Source organism: Epithele typhae (genome assembly GCF_022376455.1).
Source record: "Epithele typhae strain CBS 203.58 chromosome Unknown BXZ73scaffold_24, whole genome shotgun sequence".
NCBI classification, from domain to species: Eukaryota; Fungi; Basidiomycota; class Agaricomycetes; order Polyporales; family Epitheliaceae; genus Epithele; species Epithele typhae.
Window position 1 is genome coordinate 236,962 of NW_025954215.1, and position 17,285 is coordinate 254,246.

General features: G+C 61.5%; 7 protein-coding genes across 7 annotated transcripts; 4 read left to right on the forward strand and 3 right to left on the reverse strand.

The window, feature by feature from the left end:
• Positions 1-192: 192 nt before the first annotated feature.
• Positions 193-1,707, forward strand: BXZ73DRAFT_101441 (NAD-P-binding protein; the record flags this gene model as incomplete). The annotated part of the gene is made up of 6 exons (XM_048014904.1): positions 193-315; positions 385-455; positions 485-638; positions 702-1,099; positions 1,314-1,435; positions 1,532-1,707. The coding sequence occupies 6 exons, from the start codon at positions 193-195 to the stop codon at positions 1,705-1,707; spliced, it is 1,044 nt and encodes a 347-aa protein (XP_047877875.1).
• A 240-nt stretch (positions 1,708-1,947) lies between these two features.
• On the reverse strand, positions 1,948-2,561 carry BXZ73DRAFT_101442 (uncharacterized protein; the record flags this gene model as incomplete). The annotated part of the gene is made up of 3 exons (XM_048014905.1): positions 1,948-2,282; positions 2,337-2,394; positions 2,457-2,561. The coding sequence occupies 3 exons, from the start codon at positions 2,559-2,561 to the stop codon at positions 1,948-1,950; spliced, it is 498 nt and encodes a 165-aa protein (XP_047877876.1).
• Positions 2,562-4,102: 1,541 nt separating this feature from the next.
• Positions 4,103-4,430, reverse strand: BXZ73DRAFT_101444 (uncharacterized protein; the record flags this gene model as incomplete). Its single annotated transcript, XM_048014906.1, has 2 exons — positions 4,103-4,310; positions 4,372-4,430. 2 exons carry the CDS (start codon positions 4,428-4,430, stop codon positions 4,103-4,105), a joined length of 267 nt encoding a protein of 88 aa, XP_047877877.1.
• A 479-nt stretch (positions 4,431-4,909) lies between these two features.
• Positions 4,910-6,883, forward strand: BXZ73DRAFT_101445 (CDF-like metal transporter; the record flags this gene model as incomplete). Its single annotated transcript, XM_048014907.1, has 13 exons — positions 4,910-5,059; positions 5,111-5,305; positions 5,367-5,444; positions 5,506-5,563; positions 5,616-5,792; positions 5,847-5,853; positions 5,906-6,024; positions 6,074-6,181; positions 6,238-6,276; positions 6,335-6,360; positions 6,418-6,579; positions 6,642-6,803; positions 6,860-6,883. The coding sequence occupies 13 exons, from the start codon at positions 4,910-4,912 to the stop codon at positions 6,881-6,883; spliced, it is 1,305 nt and encodes a 434-aa protein (XP_047877878.1).
• Positions 6,884-9,372: 2,489 nt separating this feature from the next.
• Positions 9,373-11,330, forward strand: BXZ73DRAFT_101446 (CDF manganese transporter; the record flags this gene model as incomplete). The annotated part of the gene is made up of 14 exons (XM_048014908.1): positions 9,373-9,438; positions 9,489-9,674; positions 9,736-9,813; positions 9,869-9,926; positions 9,985-10,161; positions 10,216-10,222; positions 10,272-10,393; positions 10,449-10,556; positions 10,614-10,652; positions 10,711-10,736; positions 10,787-10,948; positions 11,014-11,022; positions 11,092-11,244; positions 11,310-11,330. The coding sequence occupies 14 exons, from the start codon at positions 9,373-9,375 to the stop codon at positions 11,328-11,330; spliced, it is 1,212 nt and encodes a 403-aa protein (XP_047877879.1).
• An 89-nt stretch (positions 11,331-11,419) lies between these two features.
• On the reverse strand, positions 11,420-14,644 carry BXZ73DRAFT_46887 (uncharacterized protein; the record flags this gene model as incomplete). Its single annotated transcript, XM_048019774.1, has 8 exons — positions 11,420-11,657; positions 11,760-11,852; positions 11,923-11,972; positions 12,026-12,155; positions 12,296-12,508; positions 12,570-13,270; positions 13,323-14,030; positions 14,081-14,644. 8 exons carry the CDS (start codon positions 14,642-14,644, stop codon positions 11,420-11,422), a joined length of 2,697 nt encoding a protein of 898 aa, XP_047877880.1.
• Positions 14,645-15,018: 374 nt separating this feature from the next.
• BXZ73DRAFT_47050 (Pkinase-domain-containing protein) lies at positions 15,019-17,065 on the forward strand (the record flags this gene model as incomplete). The annotated part of the gene is made up of 10 exons (XM_048019799.1): positions 15,019-15,109; positions 15,169-15,199; positions 15,247-15,423; positions 15,476-15,506; positions 15,560-15,668; positions 15,719-15,960; positions 16,018-16,122; positions 16,175-16,326; positions 16,401-16,834; positions 16,914-17,065. 10 exons carry the CDS (start codon positions 15,019-15,021, stop codon positions 17,063-17,065), a joined length of 1,524 nt encoding a protein of 507 aa, XP_047877881.1.
• Positions 17,066-17,285: the final 220 nt, after the last annotated feature.

Sequence of the window (17,285 nt, forward strand, 5' to 3'; positions counted from 1 at the left end):
ATATCACCCCCATGTGTGATCGCTTTCCCGATGGCTCTGCGTTCCTCTCTTTGGCAGCGCCAGGCCACACCGCTCCAGGTCGACCGTCTCCTTCGCGCTTCGCTGGCTTCCTCCCGTCTCGGGCTGCTCACACGCCATCTCTCAGGCACCGGTACTTTCGCTCCGTGCGCCAAGAACGATACATCGCCCGCGATGTCCAGCTTTCCAGAGACGATCAAGGCGATTGCGATCGACAAAACGGGCGACATCAACGATGTCCTGGAGGTGAAGACGCTGCCTTTCCCCGCGCCCACGCCAGGAAATGTCATCATCAAGGTATGTTGCCTGCTAAATGGTCACTTCGTTGTGCTCATCCCTGCTCGTGTGCGTGTGTGTGCACATTAGGTCGCCTATTGCGGTATCAACTTCATCGACACTTACTACAGGCACGGCGACTCTGCTCGCGCTTGCGATGCGTCCAACCAAACACTGACTTCGCCTGAAGGAAAGGCCTGTACCCCATCCAGTCCTTCCCCCAGATCCTGGGCATGGAGGCCTCCGGCACCGTCGTCGCCCTCCCTCCAGACGCCGCGTCCCTCCAGACCGAGTCCGCCGAGTTCCAGAAGCGCGGCCTCCAAGTCGGCAGCAGAGTCGCCGTCGTGAGCCTCCGCGTCCTCCGTCCCGTCCCACCCACCGATTGCTCACGCCTCTCCCCCACACAGAACTTCCTCGGCGTCCACGCCGAATACGCCTCCGTCCCCTGGCCCAAAGTCTTCCCGCTCCCCGCCGCCGTCTCCCTCCGGACCGCGGCCGCTGCGACGCTCCAGGGCCTCACCGCGCTCGCCTTCGTCGAGGAGGCGCACCCCGTCCGCGCCGGCGACCGCGTCTTCGTCCACACCGTCGCCGGCGGGTTCGGCCTCCTCGTGGCGCAGCTCGCGAAGCGCGCCGGGGCCGCGCTCGTCCTCGGCACGACCTCGAGCGCGGCGAAGGCCGCCGCCGCGCGCGCGGCCGGCGCGGACCACGTCATCCTGTACAACCGCGAGGACGTCGTCGCGCGCGCGCTCGCGCTCACCGGCGGCGAGGGCGTCGACGTCGTGTACGACGGCGTGGGCAAGGACACGTGCGTGTCGTTTCTGCCTGCAGTGTCACGGAGAATCGGGTGGAGGGCCGTCCGGTTTCTGTCGTGAGAGCCGCCATGACGCGCTCTCCTTTTTTCTTGGCCTACGGGACCACAGCGGTGCGCCGCGCGAACCCGAGGCCACGTCGCGCGACGCGCACCCACGGTGTTCGGATCCAGCCAAGGGAAGTCAAGGCTGACCACGCTGGCTCGGCAGGTTCCTGGACAACTTCAAGATCCTCCGCCGCAAGGGCTCACTCATCAGCGTCGGGAACGCGTCCGGCGCGGTCGAGCCCATCGCGCCCCTCAAGCTCGTCGAGAAGAACCTCAAGCTCATGCGTCCGACGTGAGTCGCCGTGCGCTCGATCGTCTGTCCACCCCGCGAACTAACGGCCCGCGCTGCCCAGCATGGCTAATTACATCTACACCCCCGAGGAGGCGCGGTACTACGGCGAGAAGCTATTCGACATCATCCCAAGGACGAGCTCAAGATCAACATCTACAAGGAATACCCGTTCACCACCGAGGGCGCCCGCCAAGCGCAGACCGATCTGACCACCAAGGGCGGCAGCACCGTCGGAAAGCTCCTCTACAAGATCTCGGACGAGTAGCGGAACCTAAGAACAAGCCAGACGGCAAACACAGTGGTGTACGATACATATCGATGGAACGACGTTCACGCCAATTGCGACGCTCTGATCATCCGCGGATCAGACAAGCCCCCATGAGTGTTTGTCATAAATCGTCATCATCGTCATAGTCGTTGCGCATACTCTAAAGGTTTACAAATTACGTCCGTCGACAGTCCTCTCCACGAGCCCAGGAACGAGTTGGGTCCGTAACACCCTCCTTCAACGCGTTCGAGTTGGAGGTGCCATCGCGCTGTCTTCAGCGGGGAGGCCGCTGAGAGAGACGACTTGCGAGTGGGCTTGTGCAAGGGCGGTGATGAGGGCGGAGAGCTGGGCCGGGCTGGGCGCACTAGCAGCGTTCTCGGCCTGGACGCCGCCAGCGGGCTTCTGCTGCAGGTTGAGGATGGACAAGATCGTCTTGACGAGACCTTCGAGGGGGCCACCGACGGCAGGGATGCTGCCCAGAAGACCGACGAGGTCCAGGATGGGAAGCTGTCGGCGGTATTGCGAGTGCTCGTACTCGTCATGGTACTGGTACTTGTCGGAGTACTTGTCGTCTACAACGACAGAGGTTGAGAGAGGCGATCACGGACGAGGAGCGACGCACGTACCATAGTGGTCTGAGTAAGCCTTCGAAGGGTACTCTACCGCCGACCTGTCCTTGCCGGGCTGCGGATGCTCAGGGCCAGGTCTCGACCGATCTTGAAAGTGCTCGGAGAGCGTGCCATGACGGAGTAGTCGGGAGCGTCGGCGGTGGGAGCAGCCAGTGCCGAGGAGGACGCGGAGACGGCAAGGGCGGCGGCGAAGACGAAGGACGAGCTGGAGGTGACCTTCATGGTGGATAGTGATGTGGGGGTGGGTCGCTAAGCGGCAGGACAGCGGTAGGAGAGCGTAAAGGGCGGTCTCGTCAAGAGATCGTGGTGGAAGGAGAATGAGCGCGGCTGGGGGCATCGGGGGCCCGCGAAGGGCTCTTATACGCCCCCGTCGCCGGGGTCGCCGGCTGACGGGCCTGGCTCTTGAGGCTGGCGGCCTCGGTTCCGAAGGAGTCGGTGGTGGAAGCCGGGCCCGGATCGAACGAGCTTGGGTCGAAGGATCGAAGTCGACGGGGTGCCAGCCTCTTCGCGTAGGGACGTTCCGAGGATGGCGGCGTGCGAAGGCCCGCTGAGACCGTCCTCGCGTGCTCTCGTGAATCAGAACGCAAGCTTGGACCCGACAAGAACTGCACTCCATAGACACTGCACTGAACGAGACAACGCTGTTCCATGAATACAGAAAGTGCGGGGCCTTAAGGACGCTCCGGAAGCCCGCTGAACACATGTCAGTTGACGAGGGCGGCGCCGGAGAGCCTCGCGAGCTTCCCTCCAGCATCCGCAAGGACCTTCGCAAGGGCGGCGAGTTGCGCGGAGGTGAGCGCGGCGGGGACGCCGGCTTGGGGCTGAACTGGAAGCGCGCCGGTGGTAGCCAGGATCGCCTGGAGGAGCTCGCTGAAGGTCGGCCCGACGGCGGGGACGCCGCCGAGGAGGGCAAGAATGTCGCCGAGCTGGACCTGGCCCCGTCGGGAGATCGAATGGTCGTTCGCATCGTCCACTATCAAAGTCCGTCAGCGAGGGGTGTCGGAGGGTATAGACGGGATCGTAACGTGCTTGGGAAGAAGTCTCCCGTGGAGGCGACCAGTCCTCCGGCGTCGTCTCTAGCGTGGACGTCGTTGTCGAAGTCTTCGTGGCGTCCGGCGAGAGCCACCGACCGATAGCTGGACGACGAGGGAAAGGCGTCCCGCTCTGCGAGATCGGGGATGCTGGGCGCGGCGAGCGCCATGGTGGAGGACGAGACGGCGAGTGCGGCCAGGAGGAAAGATGAGCTGGAAGAGACCTTCATCGCGGGTGAGAGGAGGAGAAGTAAAGCTCTTCAAGAGCACGTCGCGGTGAAAAAGGAAAGAGTGAAGAGAAAAGACGAGAAGGCAAAGCATATCACGCGTCTTGTCGCAATCCTGGCGGGGGCTGACCACACCATAGACGGCTGACTTGTGGTCGCATTTAGCAGTTCGCCGCCACCTCGCGAGTCGAGTGCAGACGAGTTCGTCGCTCATGTCGCTGAACATGGCTACGCTGCCGAGTGATGCCGAGGTGCTGACGATCCGACCGCCGCAGGTAGCCAAACGCCGAGCGAGAGGCCGCACAACGCCGCACAGCCGCGCAGGTATGACGAGGGACGGTGTCAAACGAACCAGATTGTGGGCATTAAAGCAGCGTCAGCCGAGACAACAATAGCTCTATAGAGTAATACACACGAGCGAAGCTGGCAGGCCGGGAAAAGGTCAGCCACGTGCTACGTCAGCAGGCCGGACACAACCCACCGCGTGTGGCCGCACGCGACCGAGTCACATCCTCGATCGCCCCCGATACTCGAGCTCGAGCAGCTGCAGATCGTCATCCTCCCATTCGGAGCGATCCTGGCGACGGCGGACGTAGGCACCGCCGGGAGCGGCGCGTGCGCTGAGGAGGATGAAGTCCCAGAGGTCGGCGAGGGAGGCGACGATCGGGCGGCCGAGGCAGGAGGAGAGGAGGCACCACGCCAAGAGCGCGAATCTGGCGGGGGAGAACGTTGGGAAGGCGTGGCGGAGATCGGGGCAGAAATAGCGCGGCTCACATCAGCACGGCGAGGAGGGCGAAGAGCGGCAAGAGGGCGCTCGCTGGAGAGTCCGCCATGGCGCGGTGGACGACGCGACTGGGAGCGTGGGGATCGGGCGGGGGAAGGGTGTGAAGACCGCTATCTGATAAGATGCGACGTGAGTGCGGGGCGTGGAGCGTGGCAGAGCTGGCGGAGGTGGGACCGGGGCGGCGGAGGGCGGGCTGGGCAGCGTCGCGGGCAGCGTCGCACGCGCACGGACTGGAGCGGAGGGGGCAAAAAACGCCGGGCCGAGAGGCTGGAGCGGTGGAGGCGCCGGGGGAGATAGGCGCGATGCCAGCACAGGGTGGCGCTGTGTGCTCCTTGTCTCTGCCCATCACCCAGCCAGCAGCCCCGACACGCGACCGAAGGTGAGTAGCCGTGGCCGCGGGCAGATCGTGCGGGGAACGCAGATTGGATTCTGTGTGAGATGGCGACCGAGGGAGCGGGAGCGGGAGCGGCGCCGTCCAGAACAGAGGATCGAACCACTCGCGCCTAGTACCGCTCCCTTGGGTCCCGCATGTCCCTGCCCATTTCCCCCCCTCCTCCGCCCACCGAGCTCATCCGCGCCGTCCCAGCCCCGGCCCTAGCCATGTCCAACACCGCGAGCTCGTCCACCGAGGGCCCGCAGCCGACGCCCGCCCTGCCCCCCGCCAACGCCGACTTCAACGTACGTCGTTCTCTCTCCCTTGCTCGCCTCCGTAGTCACGGCACGCCCCAGCATTCCGACACAACGGTACCCGATCTGCTCCAGCAGCTCGACGCCGTCGAGAAAGCGTCTGGGCCCACCACGCCCGTCGACGACCGTGATCCGTTCAAGTTTCGCGGCGCGTACAAGTCCCCCGACGAGCTCACCGCCCTCCGCAGGCGGCGCAAAGGCAAGCCCTTGGAGAGGTACCACCGGCGCCAGAACAACGTCAGCCGTCCTCATCGTCCCCCACCACCCGCTCCACACGCACTGACGCCTCCCAAAATAGCTCATCGATGACCTCCTCAAGACCATGGACGAGCATACAAACGAGGCTCGCGAGGAGGAGGAACAGTCTCGCCTCGCCGTAAGCGCCCATCCAGCACCGTCCACCGCCCTCTTGGCGGCTAACACATACCCGCTTCTAGATCCGCATCGCTGTCTGGGCCAGTCTGGTCGCCAACCTTAGCCTATGCATCCTCCAGAGTATGTCCTCCTCTCGCCCCGCCCCACGCCACTCACCTCGCTCCACTCACAGTGTATGCCGCCATCTCCTCCTTGTCGCTCTCCCTCCTCGCCACCGGCATCGACTCCGTTTTCGACATCGGTAGCAACGTCCTGCTCGTTTGGCTCCACAGAAAGGCCAGTGCCCTCGACGTCAACAAGTGGCCTGTCGGTGGCTCCAGGCTCGAGACCATCGGCAACATTGTCTACGGTTCGTGAATCAATGTTTATCCCATGTAAGATCGCTCGCTCAGCCAGTTCGCAGGTTTCCTGTAAGCGCTGCTGCCCAACGTGTGCCCTGGAATATTCTGAAAATTTTTCTAGGATGGGTTCCGTCAACCTGGTCGTCGTTGTCGAGTCGGCTCGTACCTTGATTGATCACTCGGGCGACGACACCAACTCACTCCATGTGCCCTCACTCATCGCTGTCGGCGCTGCTCTCGGTGCGTTGATCCGGATTTCCCGGCGGCAAAATGACTGACAACGACACAGGCGTCAAGTTCTTACTGTTCCTCTACTGCTTGGGGTACCGTGGCGCGTCCAGCCAAGTCCGCATGCTGTGGGAAGACCACCGAAACGATTTGTTCATCAACGGGTTCGGTAAGCACATCAGCGCTTCGCGTCGAGCAAACACTCACGGTGGGGCCGACGCACAGGATTGCTCATGTCCGCGGGTGGCAGCAAGCTTGCGTGGTGTGAGTATGCGTGTGAGGCTATCCCTAGCATCATTCGCTTATATCTCTTCCCTCCTAGGGCTCGACCCGATGGGAGCGATTCTCGTAGGCTCACTCTCTCCCGGAGAAAGTACAAGAATGCTCACACGAAAATCCTCGCAGATCGCTTTCGGTGTCATTGTCGCGTGGTCACGCACAATCTACCGCCAATTCGAGCTCCTCGCCGGGAAGTCCGCCCCACACGACTTCCTCCAGCTCCTCATCTACAAAGCGATGACTTTCAATGATGAGATCGAGAAAATCGATACTGTCCGCGCGTACCACGTAAGATTTACCGCTATTTCGGTTCGATCAAGAGTGCACCCCTAAATGCGCGGTTCCTGCAGAGCGGTCCCGACTACTATGTCGAGGTCGACGTCGTAATGGACGCAAACACCCCTTTGTGGAAGGCGCACGACGTCGCCCAGAACCTCCAAGATAAGATTGAAGTCCTGCCTAACGTCGGACGGGCCTTCGTGCACGTCGACCACGAGACCACACACAGTCCCGTACGCGTCTTAACGCTACCTTCTGGAGTCGCCATTGATATTCATTCCACGCACAGGAGCACCGGGCGAAGACTCTGTAGAAACGACACCAGGGTGTGCGCCGGCTACAGGGACTGATACCCATGAAACGCGCAGCGCTTTTTATCTCCCTCCCTATATCACGCCCTCCAACGACAGAGCTATGACGAACAAAGCGCGAGTGGTGCGCACGTGTAATATGTCGCATTAGGCGCCTACACTTCCCCTGTAATGCTTGGTCACGGACTGAGTCTACGTTTGTATATGCTATCATCTCGGCTACTCATTGCGTTCAACGGCAGCTCGCGGCGTGTTGTCTGTCATGTCGGCGTTCGAAGAACTCGGAGGAAGTTACAAGCATAACGCCCGGCGTCCCTTCCATCGTTGACACCCAAAATCTCGACGTTCCAGATGCTAATGTTCATCCGTGAGCACGCTCTTCGGTTTCCTTTGTATTTAGACGTTGATTGCATCGCTGTCTACAGTTCTTCCTGACATACCGTGGCTCTCTGAGCCGCTTTCCAAGCACCGCGCAGACGCCGGCGTTCTCCTCCCAAGCCCATTGGTCGATACGACATGTTCCGGGCGATTCGCTCTCAAGAAATTGAACAGCGCGCTCGGGTGAGTGTATTGGCTCTCGAAGTCCTCGAGGCTTCTTCATTTGGCTCTACAGCATGTGGACGTCACAACATCGGTGTTATACTCCTCCGCCGACGTCGACGTTGCGCCCGTCGGCGTTCTCTGCCGAGTTCCGGCCGACGCGGAGATGCGACGCTGCTGCCGCGTATTCTAAGGATCCTCGAGGGCGCGTCGCGTGTTCGTTCACCACCCGCTGCTCAATATCCAATGTCGACGCGGTCGAAGGCCGCCGCTCTGGCGAGTCTGCAAGCGACGGACACCGCAACACCGACGATAAAGAGGCCGCTGGGCACGACTTGTGCAGGCGTCGGCCGACCCGGACGCGGCCAGCACTCTGCCCGTGGCTAAGTACCGACCATACCGCGGCACCTGCCACCGACCATGCAGGGGGCCGCGACCCCGGCGGCTGCGCCCGCCAAGGAGCGCTGCCGCACCGCCCGGCGATAGATCCCCTCCGCCCTCCGACTCGCCGAGCCCACGATCTTGCGCGGTTTCGTGGACGCGGCCACCAGTGCACCACTGCCACCGCCGCTGCGCGTGCCGCCGCCCTGCTCGTGCCGACACTGCGGGCTGCTGTGCGTGCGATGGGCGTGCGCGTCGTGCGGCACACCGGGGTCGGCATCGTGGGCGCAGTCGCGTGAGTACATGGCTGACTCCGTCGCGCTTGGGCCCCGCACACACTTCCCGACCTTCACATCGTCCTCGCCACCACTGTTGAATGTAGACCTCGGTGCGTCCAGACCTCGCGGCCTGAAGGCGTTTGCATGAAGTAGCCGCTTCTTCATGCATCCTTCTCTGAACTAAAAGTGCGCGAACCCTGGACAAGGAACCCGTTACAATATTCTTACGTGCCTGCGTCTCGTAGGTACTGCCCCGCGTCCTCTTCATGGGCTTTGCGCGGCCATCCTACCGTCACCGTCCGCGGGGCCATCGCAGACATCCGTGCTCGCGACCACGACAGGCGTTCGCGGCCGCCGAGCGGGCGAAGGAGTCGCTCGCCGGATTCGTGCGGCGCTACCTTCGTCAACGTGCGTCGTCGACATGATCGCGAGCCTGCTCGGGCTCGCGTCCGTCGTCAACCCGGTGTGAGTCTCCGTGTCCCCGAGACTTTGCCGTCGAAGCCTCGCCCGCCCGCCCATCCCCGTCCTGCCCACTTCCGTTCTGGGAGGGCCAGCTGGGGGCACCTCACTGCTGGCTAGGATGGGCGGTTCAGCCTCTAGTGCGACGTTGTTCGACACGTCCGCGCTGCGAGACCGGCTCGACACGAGCGAGCACCTAGGGTGACGCGTAACGCGAGTCGGTCGGCCGGGCCCGTCCGCGGTCGCGCGTGAAGGGGGAGCTTGGCTCGTTGGCTTTTCACGCGCCTCCAATGTGGAGCGCCGGGATAGGGTGTCAGGTCGATTGAGAGCCTCGCACGGCGTAGATGGGAAGTGGAGAGGCCGAGGTCTCGCCTGGGCATCTGGATCCCTCGGCGGAGGAAGGCTAAGGAGAATGCGGGTTTGTTTGTTTTTCAGAGCGGGCGTCCAGAGTGCGGGCACATGACGCGTGGCGAGCTTCAGTACGACCGTGCGCGATATGTGAGGGGAGGACCCCGCCGCTCACTGTGCGAACAGTGAAGGGCTCGCGCCAGCTTCCAGCCGAGCAGAAGAACCGGGAGATGGTCTTAAGACGTCCCCCTCGCCGTCTCCATCCCATCCTACCTCGCGCGCATCCCCCACTCGCCCCAGACTGCCTCGCTGCGGTGAGTAGTGACGGCCGACTCGCAGCACACGCCTTCCTAATCCGGACCCCCGAAATAGCGGAGTGAGAATCGGCCGTGGTTAGTTGCTACAGCTACCGATCCCTCGGTGCCCCGCCCCTTGCTCCCTCCCACGTCGGCCCGGGCCCTCGCTGACCGCGATGTTGGTAGATCATGGCCCTCGTCGAGTTGGACGACGCCGACTTGGACTACCTCGCCGCGGCGACCCCAGGCAGCTCGGTACGCGCCAACCATTGAGCGCTTGAGGGCCGATCTGATCTCAGTGACAGCACTCTGGCTCCGATCATGGCCCACGCAGGGACGAAGAGTGCGTGGCGCCGGACGACGCCCTTGCCTCCGCCCACCACGATCCCTATGCCCTCCGCCGCGGATACAAGACTCGCCATGAGCTCGATGCCATCAAGCGTGCCCGGCGCAGCAAGAGCATCAATAGCTTCTACGAGAAGCAGAACGATGTATGCTGTCGTCTGATTCGGCTGCGCCCTCATTTCAAGTGCTCACTGCACGCGTCCATAGCTCATCGTCTCCCTCCTGAAGCCTATGGAAGAGCACACCGAGGATGCGAAGCAGCTCACCGGGTCTCTCCAAACTCAAGTGAGCACCTTTCTCTACCGTCTTGCGCAGTGTCTCACATCTCGCGGGTCACCAGGTTCGAATCGCTATATGGGCAAGTCTCCTGGCGAACATCTTTCTATGCTTCTTGCAAAGTATGCATGCATGCATGCCTATCTACACGCATATAGCCACTTACATTGCCTCAACTAGTGTATGCGGCTATCGTTTCTGAGTCGCTGTCTCTTCTGTCTACTGGCATCGACGCCGTGTTCGACATGTGCAGCAACATGCTGCTTGTCTGGCTCCATCACAAAGCGCTGAACATGGACAAGGACAAGTGGCCTGTCGGAGGTGCTCGGTTGGAAACCATCGGAAACATCCTATATGGTTAGTCACCTCGCGAGCCCTTTGGTACCGAATTGGACGCTGACTTCTTGGCAGGGTTCCTGTAGGTCCTTGTTTGCCTGCACCGCTCGACGAGTCTCACTTTCCTGCAGCATGGGTACCGTCAACATCGTGGTATTCATAGAATCCGCGCGCAGCATGTTTGCGAGAGAAAGCGAGAAGGACACGAACGCTCTCCACCTTGCTTCGCTCATTGAGGTCTCCGCAGCATGGGGTACGCCAAGCGGCTTCTCGCAGGTTATCGCCCTTCTCACTTGGCGTGCTTCTAGGCGTGAAGTTCATTCTGTTCTTGTACTGCTTTTCGCTGCGCAAGCGCTCTAGCCAAGTCCAGGTCTTGTGGGAAGACCACAGGAATGATTTGTGGATCAACGGCTTCGGTGCGTGGGCATGCAGATGCAGCGACAGCGATCCCTCATCCTTCTCCAACTTTCCAGGCGTTCTTATGTCTGCTGGTGGAAGCAAGATCGTTTGGTGTGGGTCTGCCTCCTTAGAAATGCCATCGCATCGTTGACTCAACCTCACCGTGGTCAGATCTGGACCCTCTAGGAGCGATGATCGTACGCGTCAACATAACTCAGTCCTTTTCCTGATCGCTTATGTTTCATAGATTGCGCTCGGCGTCATCATCTCGTGGGGAATCACTATTCATAGCCAGTTTGAGCTCCTGGCTGGGAAGTCTGCGCCGCACGACTTCATCCAGCTCATCATCTACAAAGCTGTCACCTTCAGTGATGAGATCGACAAGATCGACACCGTCCGGGCGTACCACGTCAGTCCCACATCCATCCCACATCACCTCATTTGCACCCACTGACTTGGCACTGCTTCCCACAGAGCGGCCCTGTGCGTTCTCGCGGGTTTCTTATCGATCCCCCTTGCACCGAACTAACGTCCCGTCACCTCTCGTATCAGGACTACTTTGTCGAGCTCGATATAGTCATGAACGCCGAGACCCCGCTCTGGAAGGCGCACGACATTGGTGAGAGGCTACAGGACAAAATAGAAGCCCTCCCAGGCGTGGAGCGCACGTTTGTCCACGTCGACCACGAGACGAACCACGCTCCGGTGCGCGCCCTTCATTTCCGCTTATGCACCGGTCTTGCTGACCAAACGCCGGTGATTATTCGCAGGAACACCGCAGAGCGCACTGAAGAAGTTCGATCGGAGTTGAATCCACGGTCTTGGCGGGCAGTACGGTACAACGGTACACATTTGAGTTGCGAACGCACCCTTGTTACGTCTACGAATCGGTCTCTGTTCCCTCGAATGTCCATACACGCACCCTCGCTATGCCCTTGTCGAACTCCTCGAGGAGATCCATTCCCTTCGCTTGGGGCGTCGACCCGTCCTGAGCCCTTGCGTGACGTGGATGTGATGGAAGGACGTGGGGCATGCCCGTGGCCCATGGCGACATTGGCACGGCGGATGACGAGGACATGGGGAGCGCGGTCCACGCGCTGCCCGGTCCATTGTAAATACTCCCGGAAGCGTGCGACGACATGGGCGCATGCGCATCCCAGAGCAAGCCGTCATCGAGATCCAAGTGGGACTCGTAGGCCAAGTTGGCAAGCGCAGGAGACTGGGAGATCATGAAGGGACTGGCGTGGAGCGCTCGGCCGCTGGTTGCGTTGTAGTTACGGAAGGCGGGCTGGCTCTTGGCCCAGCCGCGGATGCTTCGGAGGGTGGGGAGACGATCGCTCGGTCAGCGGTGCGTGGAGGCGTGGGCGACACTGAGATATCTACCATTGTCGGATTGCATCGTGGCGGGTGAGGAAGTGGGACGCGATGACCTCCTGTGAGAGAAGCCGTCAACGGCGCACATGTGAACGGGAGGGAGGACACGCACGCCCCAGACCCCGTTCTTATGCTCGTCTTGGAGCCAGTCGACGATGGCCCAGCGCGTCGTCTGGAGGCGGATGTTCTTGTTGTACGTGATGCTCGCCGGGCTGCTCTCGACCGCCTTCCCGTACCCCGGTCTGTGGGAAAAGATACGTCAGTCACATCCACACACCCTACTCTTCCCTGTACTCACTCGTTGAAGTACGGCAGCTCGACCAAGATCATGCTCTGCACCGACACGAGCACCTGCAGGAGCGTCGACCGCCCGGGGTCCCACATCTCCTCGGGGCGCCCCGCCCACGTGCCGAGCAGCGAGAGGCACACCTTGCCGTTGTCGTACAGGTTCGGGTTGAAGCGCACCGCGCCGCGCCCGGTCGTGCGCAGGTGGAGCAGCGGCGGCTTGTGCGGGTACTGCAGCGGGATGTGCGCGTCGAACTCGAAGAGCCCGCCCGCGTACGGGGTGCCGTCGGGGCCTGCGATGAGGACCTTGCTGCGCGCGCAGTGCAAACGGTGAGCGCGTGGGGCCGAGACGGAGAGCGTTGAAGACGCACATCATGTCGTTCCGCACCTCGTCCACCCGGACCCACACCCCGGGCGGGAGGCTCGTCGCCATCACCGCGAGCTCCTTCGCGAGGTGGAGCCGGTCGCGCGGGGCGCGGGTCCCGTTCGCGGTCGCCGCGAGCTCCGCGGCGTACTTGTAGTTCGGGAAGGCGAGCCCGGACCCGGACGGCGCGGGCTCGGACAGCGCGCAGTGCCGGAAGGCGAGCCGTTCGCACTCGCGTGCGTACGCGCGCGTGAGGTCGATCGCGGGGTCGCGGCCTTTGCCTTTGCCGTTGTTTGCGGGTGTGGTGGCTTCGCGCCCGCCTTTGCCTCTGTCGTGGCCGCCAGGTGACGAGGGCTCCGAGTCCTGGGACGGCTCGTCGAGTTGGGCGAGCACTTTCGCGGGATCCTTACCCACGATTCTCATCGCTCGCTCGATGTCGTCTCGGGCGGCGACGATGTCTCCGCAGAGAGACGTCGCTATGACCGCGGTCTCTCCATCCTCGTCCCCCTCGTCTCCCGCGAGCATGCTTGTCGCTCCAGCGAGGAAGGCCGTGCATTGGCGCGTCAGCTTCGCAAAATGGGTGTACAGCGGCGGGTCGCGGACGGGGGCGCCGGACGGGTCGCGAGCGCAGACGATATCGGACTCTTGCCAAAGATAGCTTTCGAGGTCGGTCGGTTTGCAGATCTCCCAGCGAGGTCCTACCAGCACCTGACAATTTCGAACATGAGCGTAGCGAGACAGGTGAAAGAGCAGGTTGTACTTCGAGGGTCAGTTCGCAGTCCGCCAGACGGCGCAGCAAAGAAAGCATGGCGTGGTAGACGTCGATCCGGGCAATCCAATCCGTTATTGAATCATTGCGGAGGAGATCGGCCAAGAGGACAGGAAGCTGAGATAAACGGATGAGTGCGTCGAGAGATGGGTGGGGCAACATGTCGTAGATTTGAGGGTCGTCGGCATAGGGGCTGGGCAGAAAGCCAGTGACTGTGTTCAACGCACGTACGATGATCTCGTCAAACATGAGACCCAAACCGCTGGTGGTCATCTGCGGCTGAGTATGACCGCCTCCTCGTCCTCGAGCGCTGCGTCCTCGCCGCGCCGGATACTCAACGCCCCATCCACGGTTGTCCATCCCGTACCCGGTCCCTCCAGGCCCCACAGTGCCGACTTTGTTCTTCTGTGCTTTTGCGGCGGCCTCACGCGCTCGCCGATCAGACATATCGCGTTCCGCAAGGTACTGCTTGTCAAACCCGCCAAGAGCTTCGAACAAGGCGACTGCACGCACGTTGGTGCAGCAAGTGGGGACAGGGCAAATGCGATTTCCATTGTTCTCCTCGGTGCCCTTACATGTTTTCGAGCAGGGGACGGGGGCCATACAGCCCCGGCAGTGGTTCGTTTTGCATGACGTACAGTAGGCATGGAGGAGCCGGATCAAGGATCGTGGCGGCGTTGTGGTGGCGGAGAACACGACCTGACCTGGGGTAAGTGCGTCGCTGCGGGCTTGTGAAACGAGGCACGTACCTGGCCACGGGGAGACGGGAGCGTCGCACCGCAGGGGCAGAGCTTGTCGCCGGTAAATACGTCTCGGTGCTCCTCTAACTTGGCCATCGGAGGTAGCAAGTCAGGGCAGGACGCGTCGTCTTTGCCCTTGCCTTTGCCTTCTGGGGCAGCGCTAGCGGGCGGAGGGGGTGTAACGGGCAACTGCACCTGGGCATCGTCTTCCAGCTGCCACTCGCGCGCGAGGCGACGAGCCATGGCCTCATCGTCTTCGGGCTCCTGCATTTCTTCAAAGTCATCGTCGGACAGCTCGATGGCGTCTGGGGGTGCGACACGATTGTTGTGGCGACTGGAGCCACCGCGCACAACGGTACGCGAGCTTGAGGCGCGACGCGACGCGTCTGCCGATGCCGACGCGTTCCACTCGTTCTGAAGACGGAGCGCGAGGGCTTCGCTCTCTTCCTGGGCTTTGATTTGCGCGAGGATGGACTCAAGCGAGTCCTCGTCTTTGTCCTCGTCGCGCTCGTCTGTCGCGCGACGCTTGGCCACGGGGGGCAGTATGGGGGGAGCGCGGCGTTTTGGAGCCATGGATGAAACGGTTACGAACGATCGGGCCGTCGGGGGAGGTGGAGGGCGAGGGCGAGGTATCACTGGTCAGCGGGAGAGGCTGAGACGGGAGGCGCCGGGGATGGCGCGGGACGAGTCTGGGCCGGATTTGTCGATACCGCGGCCTACCGCGGCTGGCGTCGAGAGCGACCACGGACTGTTCGCTCTGTTCTCCGGCCGCCCTGCTTTCTCGCGCTCTCGCTCCTGCTCTCGCTCTCTCTGTCGTCCCTGACCCGGACCCGACAGCCGCTCTCCATTCCACCCTCCCTACCACCCTCACGACCACACACGCCCACTTAAGCCTCTCACGACACTTTCGTCCTCATGGTCAGTGCTCTCTTTCCCCCCGCGCCGCGATGCTGGCCCGATTCCTCGGGCTGCTCATCCGTCGTCCACAGGATAGCCGCCAGGATCCGGAGGAGTTCTATGTCAAGCAGGACAGGATCGGTGCGCAGATCCCCGCATACATTCACCGTTCCCCGCCTGATCCGCTCGTTGGTTTGTAGGCAAGGGTTCGTTTGGAGAGGTCTACAAAGGGTATGTCCTCTCCCGCACCATCCGCACCCTCCCTCACGCGGCCGTAGCTACGACAAACGCACCCAGAAAACGGTGGCCATTAAGATCATCGATCTGGAGAGTGCGGAGGACGAGATTGAAGACATCCAGCAGGAGATCCAGATTCTGTCTCAGCTAGACTCTCCCCATGTCACCAAATACCACGGCTCTTACCTAAAGGGATCCCATCTGTGGATCGTCATGGAGTACGTCCCCCACCCCCCGTCGCACACGATCTCCGCTCACGCGCCCCCGCAGATACTGCTCCGGCGGCTCTTGCTCAGACCTGGTAATGACATCACTCTATGTCCCGCCCGTGCTGACATATGATTATCATCACAGATGAAACCTGGCGTCTTTCGCGAAGAGTACATCGCCATCATTGTCCGTGAGCTGCTCAGAGGTCTCGAGTACCTGCACTCCGAGGGCAAGCTGCACAGGGATATCAAAGGTGCGTCCTCGCGTCTCGCCCCCCGGCGGCATGCTCACGCGCCGGTCCAGCCGCAAACATACTGCTGTCTGCGAATGGAGAGGTCAAGCTGGCGGATTTCGGTGTCTCTGGGCAGCTCTCAGGCACACTCTCGGCCAAGAAGAACACCTTCGTCGGCACGCCGTACTGGATGTCGCCAGAGGTCATCAAGCAGAGTGGCTACGACCACAAAGCGGACATATGGAGTTTGGGTATCACCGCCATCGAGCTTGCAAAAGGCGAACCCCCTTATGCTGAACTGCACCCCATGAAAGTAAGCCGGTATCTGACATCTGCTAACTGGTTGCTGTACTTACATCGGCGTTGCAAGGTGCTGTTCTTAATTCCGAAGAACAGCCCACCCACACTAGAAGGCCCGTTCTCCAAGTCGTTCCGTGAATTCGTGTCCTGTTGCTTGCAACGCGATCCGAAGGACGTACGTTAATCTTCCAGACCCTGCTGTTCACATACTGAATGATTTAAACTAGCGTCCAACTGCGCGGGAACTGCTTAAGCACAAATTTGTCAGGATGGCCAAGAAGACCAACTACCTGACTGAGCTCATTGAGCGCCACGAGCGCTGGAAGGCGGAAGGGGGCGACAGGGTCGAGGAGGAAGAGCGGCGGCATGAAGAAGAGCTGTACGTTACCCTCAGCACTCCATCTATTGTTCGCTTTATTCACGTCCAGCCCCCCTCTCACTTTTCCATGACAGGAATGGTGCCTCCGACCCCGAGGATCTCTGGGACTTTGGGACAGTCCGGCGCGGCGGCACCGTTGGCCGCGCAGCGCAGAACTCCATCAAGGTGTCTGGCCCACCCCTTACGTGGGAGAACAACGGCACCACCCGCTCAGACGAGTCGTCGAACTCAAGCGGATCCGGTTCATCGTTTACTAGACGTGGTCCATCGGATGACTCTTCAGCAACAGCTACCCCAACGAATAAGAGCGACCTGCCCCCTGTCCCGAGGAAAGGATACGACCGTGATCAACAAGCGACCATTCGACACGGGCTTGCTCCAAACGGGCGTGAACCAAGTGACGAAGATGACTATGGCAACGCGTACGCAGGTCGGAACGACGTTGACGATGACTTGCCGGACACGACCATGCTTGATTCGGTCGTCCTCCCCGCCATCGCCTCGGTGAGTATTCTACCTATCCCGTGGCATTGTATTTCGTGCCACCATCTTTCGACTCTCGCAGCCGCTGACGTATTGGCTGTCAGCTGTTCCTCGCGTTTCCACGCAGGAGGCCCGCGTTGCGCTCGCCGCGCTCCAGCGTGCCTTTACCGATGCGGAGCGTATCATCCCTGGGGTCACCCTGGAGCTCATCAACGAAATTGTTGACGCAGTCGAGCGTGTCGATGACGACCGATGAAACCCAACCCGCGATGCCAGCGCCCGCGTCCGGGTTTATGAGTCCCGGACCCCATGCTTCTTCACCTGCCTGTCTTTTTAGCATTTAATAGCACCTTTTCCGTCTCCCACTACAACCACTAGTTCAGTCCGCGGACGACCACGATCCCAATTTCATCTGACGGTCCCTATCAATACCACCGCTTCTCCCGCCCGTGCTCATCTACTGGCTTGTTTTCTGC